We start from the raw sequence: 18,122 nt of genomic DNA, 5'->3' as shown, positions 1-18,122 counted from the left end.
TCCTGAGGCTCCATCCCGGTCCTGAGGCTCCATCCCGGTCCGCAGGCTGGTTGGAGTTTTTCTGGGAACCCCTTTGCACTCATCTCATCAAGACACAATACTCCCTCATCACAGGGATGTGTTCACTCAACTGAGCTTTGGTGTCCAGAGTTTTACTGCGCTTTCATTACTTGGATATGACTGATCATTGGTCACGTGACTGAACTCAATCTCCAGCCTCCCTCTTCTCCCTAAAGGTTGGGCTACTATTATTTGGCCTCAACCCAACCTCTAATCACACAGTTTATCTCTCCAGCTTGGCTATCCTTCTTAAAGCTGTCTAGGGACTCACTATGAGTCACCTCATTAGCGTAAGCTGTCAAGTTCTACCATGAGTTACAAAGATACTGCTGTCAATTGGGAAATCCCAAGGGCTTAGACCTCCACCTCAAGAACTTGGAGAAAAGACCCAACAATCTCTTTGTTGTGCAACAGCTACATCAGAAAGTTTTCTTTCAAGTAACTAAGAGTAAGGAAACAAGCATTTCTAAGTGTTTAGTGGTTATTGGTCATATTTGTCTACATTATATCATTTAATCTCCATAACATTCCCAGGAGGAAGATATTATCAATGTCTTTGCTTTTTAGATGGATAAACTGAGGCTAAATGAAATTATTAACATTGTATATGAACATCTAATTCGTAACAATTGGTATGGAAGTTGAAAATCAAGTTTAAAATCTAACTTTCAATGAATATGTTAGAAGAATAGTAGAAGGAGATAAGAATAGAGATATAGATGCTTTCAACACTTAATTGTTTTTCTTATCTGAAAATGCAGGGTGGGAATGGACTTGTCCGGGATAGGACAGTCAATGAGAAATGTGAGGATCTAGGAATGAGGCTTCCTCCCAATGTGCCAAGTGATCCTTTTTCTGATTTTCCTCATGTGTTTATTCATATTATGTCCTAATGTGTGTTGGACCTTGTAGCAAGCATTGAATATACGCAAATAGAGAGACACGGGCTTCCTTGAAGAGGACACGGACAGTACACAAAATATTGCAACGTGGCATGGCTACTGAAACACTAAAAGCACTTAGAAAAATGCAATAAAGGGCTGGGTGTGGTGGCTCACTCCTGTAATCCCAGCACTTTGGGAGGATGAAGCAGGTGGATCATGAGGTCAGAAGATCAAGACCAGCCTGGACAACATGGTGAAACCCCATCTCTCCTAAAACTACAAAAATTAGCTAGGCATGGTGGTAGGCACCTGTAATCCTAGCTACTCAGGAGACTGAGGTAAGAGAATTGCTTGAACCCAGGGGTGAAAGTTGCAGTGAACTGAGATGGTGCCACTGCACTCCAGCCTGGGTGACAAAGCAAGAATCTGTCTCAGAGAAAAAAAGAAAGGAAGGAAGGAAAGGAAGAAGGAAGAAGGAAGGATGGAGGGAGGGAGGAAAGGAAGGAAGGAAGAAAGGAAGAAAAGAAAGAAAGAGAAAGAAAAATGCAATAAAGGAAACAAAAGAAAGCTTTAGCTAGAAAGGGGTGGGGGAAGAGGGGAGTCAGGGAAGGTTAGGGGAGAGAATGCAGGAGCTGGGGCTTGGAAACAAACAAGGATTCACCAGATTTCCAGTTCTGCAAGTGACTAGAAAAGGGGCACTGAACTGTCTCTCACTTCAGACAAGGAAGCTAACAGTTGTCAGTGAAGAGTTAAACTCCGTAAAATATTTAAAGAGGTGTATTCAGAGCCAAATACGAGTTTCCGTGGCTCGTGACACAGCCCTCAGGTGGTCCAGGGAGCACGTGCCCAAGGTGATCGCGATGTAGCTTGGTTTTATACATTTTAGGGAGGCATCAGGCATCAATCAAATACATTTAAGAAATACATTGGTTTGGTCCAGAAAGGGGTGACAACTGGAGGTGGGGTTCGAGGGCTTCCAGGCTATAGGTAAATTTAAATGTTTTTTTGGTTGACCATTGAGTTTGTCCAAAGACCTGGGATTAACAGAAATGACTGTCTGGGTTAAGATAAAGTGTTGTGGATACCTAAGTTTTTATTTGCAGAGGAAGCCTTCAGGTAGCGGACTCCAGAGAGAATAGGTTGTAAAGTGTTTCTATCAGACTAAAAGTTGGTGTTGAGGTTCTTGCTGCAGAGGTATCATGAGGCCTGTCCAACCCCTGAAACAGTTTCTTAGGTTAAATTTTAAAAGAGCCTGGCTGAGCAGGAAGTCCATTCTAATGGTTATGGGGTACATTGCTTAGAATTTTATTTTTGGTTTACAGGGTCGTGATGATGCTCAAAGCCTAGCACTTTGCAGACCCCTTGCTCTGCCTCAGCTGTAGCTAGAACCCCCAAAGTAGGAGGGAATGGAGTCACCCAAAATAAGGGAGCCCAGGGTGTGACCCAGGATCTCAGGAATGATGAGGACGTGTGTGTTAGGAACTCAGGCAAGTTTTCTCACCTGTAAAATGATGATGTTCGACTTCCCTAGATCACCTCTGGGATCCCTCCTGGCTCTAACATTTCATTATTTTGTGATTTTATGAAAAATGTTTTGCAAAGCAAATGAATAGTGTAAACAAGATTATAAAGAGAGTATTTGCCATCTTAAGGGAATAAACTGTTCTGAAGCACATCAGGAGTGTTCATTTGCATATAAACAATGCAAATTCCGTATAAGTAGAGGAGGCTTGTTTTCTTAGGTGTTTCGGGAAGTTAATTACAAATTGGTCTTGTCAATTTCGCTAGTGTACAAGTATTTTTAAAGTGCTATACTTTTAAATGTTTACAATTTATTGAATATTCCTCATACCTGACGTTTCTCTGAATTAGCCCAAATTTTCTTAAATTATTTCTTTATTCCATGGGTTAAAAAATTTGGGACTTGCCTTTTTCAAGAAGGTTTTGGATATATTCTTGTGTTCATCAGATCTCAGAGGTGTCAGCTGAACCCCATCTCACTTTCAGTCGTCCTGAATTGGCTTTGGACTACCCAACAAAGTCTATAACCCGTTAGTGTCCAAAGTCCTGCCTCTACGTTGATTCCCAACATCTTATGATCTCTCTGCATCTTTCTCCCCCCTACACTTGAGTGCTTCTTTTCCCACTCCCAGTATCAATCAGACTACGTAGGCTTCCAATAAAAATGATCATGTGGGAAGTATTTTATTTGTCTAGACAACTGTATTGAAGATTTGGTTGTCATACAGAGCTTGTACCATGTAGAGCACAAAGCCATCTTCCTGATTCCGTTTTCCCCAGACCTCTTCCCCTTCTCTCACATTCTCATTCTCTTCTTTTTTTCTCCAAACTCCCTCATCCCCCAGACATTTACCCTTTTCAGAAGCAGAGCATCTTGTGCCTTCTGACTTAAGCACAGCAGTTTTCTGCTGTAGCTTGGGCGTTTTCTTAAACTTTGTTTCTCCACTACCTGGTGGTTGCTCAGAATATTCCAAATACATTTTGTTATGTCAGGGTAAATTCAGGAAAGACGATCTGGAAGAAGCAGGTTTCCACCAAGGCAGGTAGGAGAGGCTGGGCAAGCAGAGAGTGGGGGATGAGCTTCCAAGCAGAAGGAGCAGCCTGCACCAACCATGGCAACATGGGAGAGGCAGCACATAGAGGCACTTCATTTGATTTTCTGTGAGCTGGAGACTTGAAGTAATCATAAGGGGTAGTGAGTAAAAGACAGGACTGGAGAAGAAGATGCCAGTGACATTACAGTGACCATTATGTGTCATATTAAGACATTTTTATTTTCTCCAGAAGGTGCTGGGAGCCCAGTGAGGCATTGCAGCACCAATGTGATGAGGCCGCAGAGCTGACGGCAAACATCCCAGATGGAAAACTGGTGCAATGTCACGGACCTGGTGTAGGATGTGGGGCAGGGGATACAGAGGAAATCGCACATTTAAGAGTGAAATAAGAGGCCAATAAGATTTGGGATTGATTATGTCCTGAGGCAGAAAAATGAACTGGCCAGGGAAAACACTGCACTTTTGGCTCGAATGCTTATTTGTCAAGGTAGGGGATACAAGAATAGAAATTGGGAGATGTTCAATTTTGGAAACATAACTTAATTTGGTTTATCACTGCACTGTTTTAATTAATAGGGCCAAAGCGTTACGTCCTTGGATGTCATTCAGTTCTCTGGCAATAGGCTGAACAAATTCCAAGTCATGACTGTTCAGCAACATTTTTGTGAAAAAGATGCCTTAGACATGACTCTTCATCTAACAAACTCTGGCCTTTTCCCTGTCACTGTAAGTTTGCTACCTGGCTCTCAGAAACGAGGTTTTATCATGGCTAAGATGTTCTGCTCTGCTAAGATGTTCTGCTCTGCTAAGATGTTCTGCTCTGTTTTTTCACTGGCTTATTAACAGTCCTACATTGTGTGGGACCAATTAATCATTATATATTTCTCTAGCTGCCACCTCGAAACTCATGTGCTCAACATGCTTTCTTCATTCTTCCCCCACATTGTTAATATCTCAGGAAGACTGTGTACATTTCTGGCCGTTTTAAATGGTGAGACTATTTTCATTGGTCCTTACTAGTCTGTCTTAAGACTTCTGTCTCAAAACTAGGTCAGAGAATCTCCCTGTCCTGGACCTTCAGGATGAGAATAAGGGGAAAGACTAGTGGTGGAAAAAGCTGAAGCTGTTGGATGTTCCTCTTCCTGCAGATGTGATTCTCATCTGGCTTGTTCTAGAAGGCCATCACATGCCCTGTGTGGTCAAGATTTTAATAGGGGCTGGAGGGTGCAGAAGTTCTATGTAGCACCGCATTCCCTGACATGAGCACTTGTGTTTTGAGAAGGCAGAGGTACCCATTACAAATTGCCCAACATTTTTCTAACTGCTTCTCAAGACCCCATGAAAAGTCCCTATTAATACCCAGTTACACTAGTTTTAGAAAGGTGGCAAATGTGGGCCAGGCGTGGAGGCTCATGCCTGTAATCCCAGCACTTTGGGAGCCCGAGGCAGGTAGATCATCTGAGGTCAGGAGTTTGAGACCATCCTGGCCAACATGGTAAAACCCTGTCTCTACTAAAAATACAAAAATTAGCTGGGCACGGTGGTGGGTGCCTGTAGTCCCGGCTACTTGGGAGGCTGAGGCAGGAGAATCGCTTGAACATGGGAGGCAGAGGTTGCAGTGAGATGAGATTGCACCACTGCACTCCAGCCTGGGAGACAGAGCAGGACTCCATCTCAAAAAAAAAAGGTAGCAAATGTGAAACTGAGGCCATGTTATCATGATTTTGTGGTTTCATGTATGTCAAAAAGAAGGTGAGCTGTCTGAGTATGATTGGTATGTATATGGTCCAGCTGAAAATCTCTCTTCAGATGTAATCATTTTTAAGGCTGTCTGAGAACAAAGACTGCCCCTTGCCACAAATGGAAGCTATGTGATGAATTCTTTTCCCTATGCCTTTCTTCAATTTTCTATTTAAAGAAATTTCTGAAAATACATGAATTATGCAGCTTATCTCTCAGATGAAAAGGAATTTTCTTCTTGGATTGGTTGGCTGCGTGTTTATTAATAGCAGTAAAATTTTCTGTGTTCTTTTGTATCAAATGGGATGCTTACTAAAATGTGAAGCCTTTCTAGCAAGAATAACCACAATGGATGAGTAATTACAAAAGCTATATGGAATTGAAAGACATTTTAATTTGTCATTATTTCTATGCATTCAGAAAAGATCGAAATAATTATGATGACTACAAAAAGGAAGAGTGTGATATGTTTCCTCATTAAGAGATTAAGTTCTTAATATACTACTTTTACTATAAGTTAAAAAAAAAAACCCTTTCATTTGGTTTTCTCCAATGATGTAATCATGAATAAACACTGTTTAGCTGTGAATATTTGGTCTTTTTACTATTATATGAAGATGCTGTGCTTCAAACTCACTTTAACCTAAAAAGTGTTCATCTTTGCAGTTTATAAAGATGAAATTACAGTTGTTTGCTTAGTGAGAACTTTCAACCTTTATGTCACATTAATTTGTGAAGATGACAAGGACTGTAGAATTTCCTCAGGTCGTGACCAGATGGTGGCAGAATATGAGATTCTAAAACAGTATTTTAATTTTTATAACAACTACTAAAAAGTGGCTGTAGCTACCAGGGTCATGCTAAGGCAAAATTTCAAAAATTCAAAGCTATTTTTAAAAATATGCACGTAGTCTCTTTCTTTTTTGTCTACATTGTACCAACATTCAAATTCTTATTCAGGTCCTAAAAATATTCTATGACAGCACTTTTTTTTTTGGAAAATGAAATTTCAACATATGCTCTGTGTTTCTAGGTGAGTGATAGAAGTTTCCTTTGTAGCTTTTGAATTTTCCTTTACCAGATTGCCAGTGAGACGTTTGGATCTTAGCGATGGAAGGTGGGAGATTCTAACCTGCTTTAACATTTTTGCCATCCTCCCCTCTAAAATATACTTTAGGGGAAACAGCCACCACTAGAAGATGCTTTTCCAGCAGCCTCCTTTCAGCTGGAGCACATCTTCAGTAGCATGCGAGAAATCCCCTGCATATGATGTCAACAAGCTCTTTTACTTCCTGCTTTTGATTTTTTTCTAGGGTTCAAGTTCCACCCCTTAACTGCTGTTTGATCTTGTGCCATTGATTTAGACAAGTGAAACCTCAGTGTTCTCACCTCTAAAGGCGGTGGAAATGGTACACATATTAAAGGTGGTCTAGGGATTAAATGAAAATGTAAAGTAAATGTAACATTCATGACAGAGTAGGCAGGTGGTAAGTGGTAGTATCTTCTTGTCATCCAGACAAAAAAGTAAAACTAAAACTCCTTCAAAAATTAGCTCTAATTTGATTAAATCAATACTTTTTGCAAGTAAAACTAGAAACAATTTTTTTTCTATTCATCTAACAAAGAAAATTCTAAATGAGCAGAGAATGAGGCCTACATTAATTTGAAATCTAGCTGCTGTAATGTTGCCTGCTTTCCACTTTCTTTCTCTTTTCTTTTTTCTTTTGTGTTTTTTTTTTTTTTTTTTTGAGACGGAGTCCTGCTCTGTTGCCCAGTGCATCTTGGCTCATTGCAACCTCCGTCTCCCAGGTTAAAACAATTCTCCTGCCTCAGCCTCCCGAGTAGCTGGGACTACAGGTGCATGCCACAAAGTGGCATTTTGTGTATTTTTTTTTTTTTCAGTAGAGACAAGCTTTCACCATGTTAACCAGGATGGTCTCAGTCTCCTGACCTCATGATCTGTCCTCCTCAGCCTCCCAAGGTGCTGGGATTACAGGCATGAGCCACCGTGCGTGGCTGCTATCCACTTTCAACAAGAGGTTTCTGCATGTAGTTACACCTGAAACTCAGAGATGGGTATATGCAGCATGCCATAAATAAAAATCAGTACATCATTTTTATTTTAACATTTGGAATGAATTGAGCATCTGGCTTGACAGTGTAGAGGTACACATTTCCTTGTACATATGTGGAGATGGTGTTAGTAATGGAGATATTATATTACAGGTTATTTAGAACCTGAATGAGTAACTTTATAAATCAGATTCATTTGAATTTGATGGTTAAGATAACATGAGAAGTAGAGAGGAGACGGGGGTGGGGAGAGAAAAAGGTGTTGGAATTTGTAATTATGAAAGAAGGTAAGACTGTTTTTCCTTCTGTTTTATAGCCTGAAGAATAAGTAGTGACAGCATCAATCAAGAGATCAGAACCAAACAGCAGCATTTCTCTGCAGTGGAGAATTGCTTATCAACCACCAGAGGAGGCTTCTTTCTTGAACAATGAACATTTCTTACAAGGACTCACAGATTAACAAACGACTGATCTTGAATTTTGGAAATGAATGAGGTTGCTTTTTTTCTTTTTCTGTTTTTTTTTTAATTTTGGGGTAAGTTATGATATTTGGATGGATTTTTAAATTCTTTCCTGATAACGTATTTAGCACATGTTCTAAATGATAATCCTATAGCAAACAGTTGGAACATTATTCAAACTGAAAGACAGTGAAAACATTTAAACTTTTAGTTTATTCTAGATTTCCTCAGAGCATAATTATTCTGTTAAATCCTCAATGATTGTGATGTCAACCACCTCTATCCAGAAATATACATTCTTTTTTCATCATGTTGGACACAGTTAAGGGTGACATGCACAGAGCCGGAGCAGATCGCTATTAGCTGCAAGTGTGAAATGGACAAGTATCAGTCCTCTGTGCTGCAGCACAGGAACCAGGTTTGCCGTCTGAACAAAGAAGACAAAGGCAGTAAATGAAGGAAGAAGTCTCATCCTATTTTTCTGATCATTCAAAGAACAGTTCCTCAAGGTTAAGCCAAGTCCTCTTTGCAAGCTGCCAAATAATAGCTTAGGAAAAGAAATAGTCCACCTGCATGATGATCTTCTTAGGCAAAAATGTCTTCACAGCCCTTGACCTTGGTGAATTTTATTCCCCAAAAGCATCCAAAAGAATTATAAACCCCAGAATGAGGTGGAAATAAACAAGTATTTTTTTATGATGTTTAGCCTGAACGGTGGGCTTTAACTGGGGAAACTGCTGATTTGGAAAGAAGTGAGAAAATTCTGAAGAGGTGGCAGCCTTGGACTAGGCAGGGTCCCCTATTTCTTCTATTTCTCACTGAAGTCCTATTGCTGAGCCAAGTCTCATTCACTTTGGAAAGAGCAGGACAAATAAGGAAAACTGTTGCTTTCTGGTGGGGAGTGCAGATCATGAGCCTCTTTCTCCAGGTCGAATTCTTTTCCATGGTGACTGGACTTGGTGTCTTGCAGCCTGGTTACAAAGGAGGATGTTGAGCTTCTACGGACAATGTCCTGCACACATCAGCTGGGATCTGGCTGGGGCTGCCCTGTGTACCTAGTGACCTTAGGCAATCCATCTCCCCATGTCAGGAATTTCTGGACACCCACTGTTTTCCACCAAGAGCTGAGGTGGCAACAACTCAGTGAGCAATAAACAAAATGACACAGAAATGCACAGTGTTGTTATGAAGGAGCCTGTTGCCCTGTGTTCGAAATCTGGCACCATTCCCTCAAGCAGGGCCCGCTCAGGAGGGACCAGATCTGCCAGTTTCTTGTGCCTGCAGAGAGGGGCAGCCCCACCAGCCACATCGTACTCTATGAGAAGAAAGGGGGTTGGATGGGAAGAAATCTATTTTGCTATTTTGGAAAGCACACAGCGACCTACAAACCTCCCGTGATGGCGTTTCTTCGGATGTGTAGAATAAGGCTTTACTTGTGAATTCCGCTGTAAAATAAGCATTGTCCAAGTAAAAACAGCAACAACAACAAAACACTTTGTTTCTATTTGGGTTTAGTGAGTGAGCTTATGCCCTAAAGTGGTGTGTGTGTGTGCGCACGCGTGTGTGTTTGTTTTTAAATAACCTAATATAGAAAAGTCTATGAAATAGATTTCTTTTGCTTTACAGAGAGGCTATGCCAAACCCTTTATAGATAAGCTTGTGGCTATACTAATTAGATTCTTTTAGAATTCCCCATCTAAATACCATTGCTCCTTGGCAACCTGTCAAATGCAAGTGAATACCCTGCCAGAGGTTTCGTGTGTTTGTCTGTTTTCAAATTTCTTTATTATTTCCCATGCAGATAATGGAAATTACCTGGAGATGACTTACTCAGTTTTAGGCAGGAAGGGGCCACTGATGTTGTTTCTATTTTGGGAATTCTGGAATGGAAACGTTCCTAGTTGGGAAGTTAGCTGCTTGTGGTTGTCTTTTTTGTTTGATTTTGGTTACGTTTGTTTAGCTAAGTCATATCTTCCCTTCCCATTTTATTATGAGTGGTTGGGAGTGGGATGGAAGGTAAATGTTTTCAAATAACCACATCAATTCTGAAGGAGAAGAAAGAGACCCACACAGACCCGGGCGCATCCCTGTCTTATGGTCCCGTCCACCCCGGAGGTGCTGACACGTCAGAGACTCCCCGCAGGCTGAGAACATGAGTCAAGTGATTTTCTGTAAAATGTTCATTCAGAGGAACTAGGAGATAACCCTGTATATTTGAAAGAGTGAAATTATTCAAATTATCAATATTTAAAGGGTTTTTACTATTCTAGAGTATTTATAATTATGTTGGCTAAACTAACCAAATACTGCCCATTTCAAGTTTTGCTTCAGTGGGGGAAAATGATTCAAAATTAACATAACACACAAACCTAATGGACTCCTTATACTGTATCAGAGTAAAATTATTTGTAATTAAAAGGTGAGTAGTTAAGTGATTGAAATTGTCTTCTTAAAAAGATAAAGCACTCTTATAGTCTTGGTCATGCAGTTAATTTACTTTGCAAAAAGTTTTTCTTCTTCAGTACAGAGGTTAGCTTCAGGGTAGCACCTGTGCCGGAGTCCCAAAATACCATGGTAGTGAAACTCAATTAATGAGGCTTCGTTAAATAGAGTCTCTGAAGCCCAGTGAACTAATATATACAGTCATAAAGTAATCTGTTAAGCAGAGAGGACTACAGTGATTCCTTTGGCTGATAAATGTAGTAATAAAACTCTCATCTGCAATTGCTTGACTACAAAGACAAATAGGATTTGTGTCTCACTTGCCTGTTAGGTGACACATAACCATAAATTGGAACTGAAAGGGTCTTTACAGTTTTCTATTGACATGAGTTTATTAGGTCAACTAGACCAAAGGATGAAAAATGTAACATACATGAAAAGTACTAAAGCTCCCACAGGAAAATGTGAACTTTCCAGATGGGGCTGGGGGTTAGGGCACCTAACTCTTCCAAAGCCAATCTTTTGAGTCAGAAATTTCTGACAGGTCAGTGCAAACACAGAATATTAAAACCCCATTAAGAAAATTACCTTTTAAAACTGCCAGGTAATAAAATAACTATACTCTCTTTATAGTCCATCGAAACCAAATATCATTATTCATTTGACCCACTTACATGAGGAATTGTTTTTCTTTTGTGACCAGATAAGCAGAGTCCAATCAACATATAATTGTGGAGAAAGCTTTTCTTTTTCTGGCTCTCACCTAATTTATTCATAATAAAGACCTGCTAGGCTACTTTGTGGGATTCTGGTGTGGATTAGCTAATTAATAAATATCAAGTGCTTAAAAATGTGGATCTCTGTATAAATCCTGCCTTAATTTGTTTTCCAGTTTAAGATGTGCATGTCAAATCAACTGTCTGAATACTTGATTGTAATATTCATGTTTGTAAATTTGGCTGTAAATTTAAGATATAAAAATCTTGGTGTGAAATGAAATCCTAGCATGCGTTGAGAGCATCTAACCCAAGACTGGCAGATATAGCACCTAAGGAAACAAAAAGCACCTGGAAATCAAACCTAAATGTTTTTGGAAGGCATTTTTAGCTGGCGGCGGTGGCTCCCGCCTGTAATCCCAGTGCTTTGGGAGGCTGAGATCGGCAGATCTCTTGAGGTCGGGAGTTCGAGACTAGCCTGGTCAACGTGATGAAACCCGATCTCTACTAAAAATACAAAAATTAACTGGACATAGTGGTGCATGCCTATAATCCCAGCTACTCCAGAGGGAGGGGCAGGAGAATCATTTGAACCCAGAAGGCAGAGGTTGCAGTGAACTGATATTGGGCCACTGCGCTCCAGCCTGGGCAACAGAGCAAGACTCTGTCTCAGAAAAAACAAACAAACAAACAAACAAAAAAAGTTATTTTCAAAGAAGGAAAGGAAGGAGTCTTAGCATTGGTTTGAGGAGTATATTAAGTAATTTTGTGTTCTAATAATTAAAATGTCAAGGTTCCTCAGTGAGTTATATAAAAAGTAGGGCAGATTTAAACTGAAGACTATGATAATGTAATCCTCACTTCACATCCATGTTGAGTAAAAGGTAAAGGGAAATCATAGCTTGTCCACATATTTCTAAATACCCACAAGCGAGGCTGTGCAGATGAACTTCATTTGTGTCTTCAGAGAAAAATGTTGAGCACCATTTTTTTAAAGGATATAGCCTAAAGAGAAAAGAATGGAATTAATATCTAACAGTTTCTTAGTAACGCTATCTGAAGGCTCTACGGTAACTAGTTAAAAGATAATTTTACTGCTGGCTGAACTGTGCTGCCATTTTCCCCCATATGATTAATTACTCCTTAGTCACTATTCTGAGTAGCAGTTTTATTTGCTAATTTCAAATGCCTCCACTTAATTAGCAATTCGTTCTGATCTTTAAAAACTTTTAAAGATTATACATTCTATAATCTTCAAATTATACAAGTGAAGGAAAAAAAAAATCCAATTTTACCTGCCTCCCACCACCAGCCTCCCATAGCGGGTTACGTTGTTTCTGAGATACCGTGAAACTATGGTAATGTGTAACTTGAGTTAACTGTGGTGGTTTGAAATCCAGGGTAAGGTTTCCTCATCCTTCAGGAGGTTACTAGGTTCAGTGAGAGGCAGGAATACTTCAACTTCAGAAAGTTGAGCACATTTGACTGCTCCATTAACAAAAATTTTTTTTTTAATTAACAAAGAGTGAGAAACGGCTACACACAATAATGGATTCCCTCTTGTATCCTACTCACAACTCTCTTTTGAGAATTTTCAGTACATTTTCTACTTGAATTGTTGCTCAATTAAGTGTCTGACACTGGACCATCCAAAAGTGGCTAAGAGTTCTACTTTGAGATCAACTTTTTAAAATTCTCGTATTTCTTGAAATTGTCTTCATGGTTGGATGGGGTGTTAATCAGGGTTCATAATGTTAGTGCTAATGATTTTGCAGCTGATAGTTCCAAGAGTTACCTTGTTGAGTCAACCCCACATCCCGTTGATCCACTACTCTGGCTTAAATAGTCTCTAAGAATCATATCTCCTAATCAGGGGATATGATTAGTTTCTCTGATATTAGTTCCAAGGAACTTGTTAAAACTAGATCTGTGTAAGCAGAGAAGCCAGAATATTTCTGTTCTTCAAAATGATAATATCTTTGACCGATATTTAAGAATAATGGACTCATGGGCAGTCACTATGCAAGGAAGGCGTTCTACAGCAGCCCTTATCCTAGGCCGGCGTCTCAGAGCCTCAGGGTCAGCACACCCTGCAGCGAAACCACGACCGCTGCCCTCAGCTGTCCCCATTCGGAGGACATCCACTGTTGGCTTTAGGGCCATCCATACATGGTTGAAGTTTGTCATCCTTCTTCTTGTGAATCAATGCTTCATGTTGCTTGTTAGAACCACTTGGTGGCTTTCATTTGGATTGGCCCATTTTTTCAGAACTTTGGGTTGTCTAGTCCTTTTGTCTTTTTTTCCACCACTCTGGTTTAACCAGAGCACATTGCTATTACAAAGGTGACGGGTAACAGGACAATACAATCCATATGTAGAAGATATTTGCCATTTTGGAGATGTAGTTTTTTGAAAGCCAACAGTTTCCACTTGTCTAAAAGCTTCTTTCCTCATTATCCCTTTCTTTACCACTTAATTGAAGGCCAATTACATGCCCATCTCCTATCTCTTTATATAATGTTCCATGTTTTGGTTTCCTGTAGGTGTAGAGTTTAATTGGGATGAAACCTAATCAGGTATCCTTTACCAGCCACCTATGGAGGTGTGTAATAAAATGATGTTCCCACTGGGGGCTTGTATTAACTACTTATGTCTTTGATAGTGTTGAATTGCAAAGAACTAAGTGCTTGAGGTTTTTTGTTTGTTTGTTTCCAGTCTCTTACAGGTTCAAAAACTGTTTATCTTCCTGATGCATGGTGAACCTTTCTCTGTGGGGACTTGACTCAGTCCTTCTCCATTGGTACTTAGTAACACATCTTCGTTACTTCAGGGTCTCTTCTCTGTAGGTGTGGAGTGCACAAAGGAATACAGTCTCCACTTTTAGGAAATGACTGATACTTTCTGACTTACTCCTGGGATTTGAGGCAAATATGCCCTTCTTTTGAAATTATCTTCTTTAGCCAACTTTTTCTGAGAATTGAGATGGGCATCCCTAAAAGGGAAAAACCAATAATAAAACCCATTTCTATACTAAACTCTAGTTATCCAGTTTACAACAAGTAGTAAAAGGATTGTTATGTTTATCATATATTTATATATTAAGTAATTAGTTATTGAATATAAAGTTCCAAAGAATGTCCTTATAGGGGAAATGGTACAGTAGTTAGAAAACCTAGATTTAGAATATAATTCTGCCATTCATTGCCTTGAGATCTTGGGCAAACTTCAGTTACCCAGTGTCTAAGTGGGAACAATAGAATTTCATCTTATGGAGTTGTGAAGAGGAAACAAACTTATTAGGTGCATTTCTTCTCTTCTCCATCATCAAACTAGCTAATAACTGTGCAGTCCACATTCAGTGGAGATCCAGAAGAGACCTTTGAGGCCATCTTATCTATCTCCCTCATTTTGAACATTAAAAATATGCAATATGAAGGAGAGGATCAGCGTTAATAATAATTAAAAAAAACCATAGCAAATAGCTCCCCAGAAAGGCAGAACTCAAAGTGTTCCAGAAGTTGTCGGTGTGAATCCCCAAAAGTCACCTGTTTTTTCCTCCCATTCATCTTCACTCATGTTATCTCTGCCAGCATCTCCTCCCACCCCGCAAGCCTCATGCTTCTCTGCCAGCAGCCAGTCAGACTTTCCATCAGTACGAGGGCCTCACCCTTGCATATGGCCGAAGAATATTCAAGTGAGGAGATGGGCCAGTTACAAGCCCTTCTCCTACCTCGTTATGTAAGCTACTATCTCTTGGTGTCTGGGAGCAGCTAAGTGAGGAGAGCTTGAGATCAGTTTTACTCTGGCACAGAAGGAAAAGACATGCTCTTTCACAACATTTTCCTGCAGAAAGAGCAGAGTTCAGCATATGTTCTTACATAGTATTTGTATGCAGCGTACATGCATATATGCATATAAATATGGACTGGCTACAGCACGACTTACCTATTTTGACATTCTTTCCTGTTCTTTAGTGAGGTGCGGGATAAATAACACAGCTGTGGATGTCTCCCCTTTGTTCCTTTGTCTCATGATAGGAGCCATTTAACTAAAAATGAAGCTAGATTTATGACTGCTTGTCTGTTTGAGTGGTAATGAATGTCAGACTGACATTGCTGAGTCATAAACTCAGTGAGTTTGAGCCTATCTCACTGCATAAATCAGCTTTCTACATGTCAGCCCCCTATTCCGGAAAGTTGGCTTACTACAAATGGGCATGAAGCTCCAACAACCCAGTCTTCCAAATATGTCTCCCCCTTGACACCCTAACTTTCCTGTTCATTGATTAGAATGCTCTTTGTTCAGAAATTTGCCCTGATTCAAGGAGTTCTTCACATGACGAATACCAGACCAGGCATGTGGTTGGTGTGTAGACAGAATCGTCATAATGCGGGGGGATAGTGAATTCCTGTGGGTTGGAACCTGCTTACTTCTGTTTAGTTATGTGGGAGGCATGATAGGTTTAGGAAGTCCCTAAGCTGATGAGAGCCCTGCTTGACAATGAGAGAGGTCTGGGAATAAATTGCTGCCCTTCTACCTAGAACCTGGGGTTCCAGTGCTTTTTAGACTGCTACATATTCATGTATCTGGCTCTGGTCTCCTTGTATAGTCCTCAGTAGATACCCCAAGTGCTGACTGCTCTGTGTAGAAATCTACCCTTAGGTCCCCTTTCCTGGAGCCTGGTCCCTAAATGGAAGTTCTGTTTATTTCACCAGCCCCCTCCGTCTTGATGAGGTGTGCTACTAACTCTTCCCTGTAGAGGTGAGTTCTGTTCTTCTGGTTAGCTCCTTTAAGCCAGCTATTCCTAAGCTTCCAACCTTTTTCATGCTAGGAGCCTTCTCATCAACTATGGACAGGATATTGACAGTCCAGTAAGTAGAGAAAAATAGTGGAAGCATGAGTGTATATGGTCTGCATACTTTTTAAAAAACTAGCTTCACTGGTTTAAGTATCTGAAGGGATTAAAGAAATCATTCACAGAATTTAAAATGAATGTAATTTAAAACTCTGCCTATGAATTGGGAGCATCAAAGTGTAGTCGCAAAAAGGAAACTGAAGTTTAGGAGACTGTGGTTTTAGCCCTACTCTGCCAGTAGAGAAACTTGGGACTTTGTAAAGCAAGTTACTTTTGTTTCTCCAGCCCCAACTTTCTAAGGTACAACAGGGGATGGATTTAATGGTCCCAGTTACTGCCTAGAGTATTTGAAATCAAAGGCATCTTAAAGAAAGTGGCCGCATTTTTACTGCCATACAGCATAATGAAGTAGTACACCCTGCTTTTAGATAATTTCAGTATTCAAGAATATGAATTAAAACAACTCAGAAGAGTGAACTTGAACAGATCACATGAGAATAGCACTGACGCTGCCTGCTCCGTAAGTGAAATCTGCAATGACTTTGACTAGAGTATTACACTAGCACCAACTCCCAAGTGTGTGCAGAGAGTTTCTGGAATTTTACCCTGTGCCCTTAGCTTTTACCCTGATGCCATCTCCACTGGCCTCTCATATAATATGGTTTCTGGCTCATTTACTTTTCACTGTGGATGTGCAATTGTCCAATATGTCACTGGTTTCAGTTTACAGTGACAGAGTTGCCTTAGTTCTATAACCAAATATGTAAAGCAATTTAAATAATTAAAACAAGTTTTTAAAAAAACATTGACTTCAAGATCAAATCACTGTGTAGGTTAAAGGGAGCAGAAGGAAAGTTCTCATCCCAGCCACAGTGACAGACTATTCCGCAGCCTAGGTGCTGTCAGAAACACACATGTGTAGCTGTGGTGTTCTGTTGTACAGCAGGGTGAATACAGTTAACAATAATTTATTGTACATTTTTAAATAGCTGGAAGAGAGGATTCTGAACGTTCTTATTACAAAGAAATGATAAATGTATGAGATGATGAATGTGTTAATTATTCTGATTTGATGATGACACAATGTATACATGTATTGAAACATCACACTGTACCCCATAAATATATATAGTTATGATGTGTCAATAAAGCTCTCAACAAATTAGAACATAGAAGGAATGTATCTTAATATAAGGTCATATATGACAAACTTACAGCTAATATCATACTGAATAGAAAAATGCTGAAGTGTTTTTCTCTAACATCTTAAACAAGACAAGGATGCCAACTCTCAACATTCTTATTCAAGATAGTACTGGAAGTCCTTGCCAGAGTGATTTGGTAAGAAAAAGAAAAAAAGGACATTCAAATTGAAAAAAAAAAAGTTAAATTATCCCTGTTGGCAGATGACATATTATATAGAGAAAACACTAAAGACTCCACTTAAAAAGTCAAAACTGATACACAAATTCAGTAAAGTTGCAGGATACAAAATCCACATACAAATATCAGTAGCATTTTATACCCTAATAGCAAAATATCAAAAGACGGAATCAAGAAAACAATTCTATTTGCAATCATTACGAAAAAAATGTAAGTTTAAAGAAATAGAAGATTTCTACACTTAAAGTGTAAAACATTGATAAAAGACATTGAAAAGACACAAATTAATGGAAAGATGGCCCATGCTCATAGATTAAAATAATTAACATTGTTAAAATGTCTGTACTACCCAAAGCAATCTACAGATTCAATGAAATCCCTATCAAAATGCTGATGATATTCTTCACAGAAATATAATGTCACTACCTGACTCCAAAATATACTACAAAGCTATAGTAATTGAAACGGAATTGGCATAAAAATGGATACATAGACCAGTAGAACAGAATAGATAACCCTTAAATTAATCCACACACTTATGGCCAACTGATTTTTGACAAAGATGCCAAAAACACACAATAGAGTAAGAATATTGTCTTCAATAAATACTGCTAGAAAAATTGGCTATTCATATGCAGAACAATGAAGTAGACCTCTTTTTCTCACAATATACAAACATCAACTCAAAATGAATTAAAGAGTTAAATGTAGGACCAGGAATGATACAATGATTAGAAGAAAACAGGGAAAACGTGTCATGATACTGGTATAGGCAAAGACTTTTTTGCATAAGACCCCAAAAGTACAGTCAACGAAGGTGAAACTAGACAAATGCGATTACATCAAACTAAAAATCTTTTGCACAACAAATAAAACAATCAACTACTGTGGGTGAAAATACAACCTACAGGCTAGGAGAAAATACTTGCAAA

At 39.4% G+C, this 18,122-nt stretch overlaps 1 protein-coding gene across 3 annotated transcripts in view; it reads left to right on the top strand.

The window, feature by feature from the left end:
• ZMAT4 (zinc finger matrin-type 4) overlaps window positions 1-9,285 on the top strand; it is a 360,398-nt gene extending 351,113 nt beyond the window's left edge. For all 3 annotated transcript variants that reach the window (XM_035270372.3, XM_017963828.4, XM_035270371.3), the window contains one exon: window positions 7,650-9,285. In XM_035270372.3, the coding sequence (XP_035126263.3) occupies window positions 7,650-7,665 (16 nt within the window). In that variant the 3' untranslated portion in view covers window positions 7,666-9,285. The remainder of the gene's footprint in view (window positions 1-7,649) is intronic.
• The last annotated feature ends 8,837 nt before the right edge of the window (window positions 9,286-18,122 follow it).

Source organism: Callithrix jacchus, chromosome 13, assembly GCF_049354715.1.
Source record: "Callithrix jacchus isolate 240 chromosome 13, calJac240_pri, whole genome shotgun sequence".
NCBI classification, from domain to species: Eukaryota; Metazoa; Chordata; class Mammalia; order Primates; family Cebidae; genus Callithrix; species Callithrix jacchus.
The sequence above is the reverse complement of the archived record's forward strand: the minus strand, read 5'-3'. Positions and strand labels throughout refer to the sequence as shown.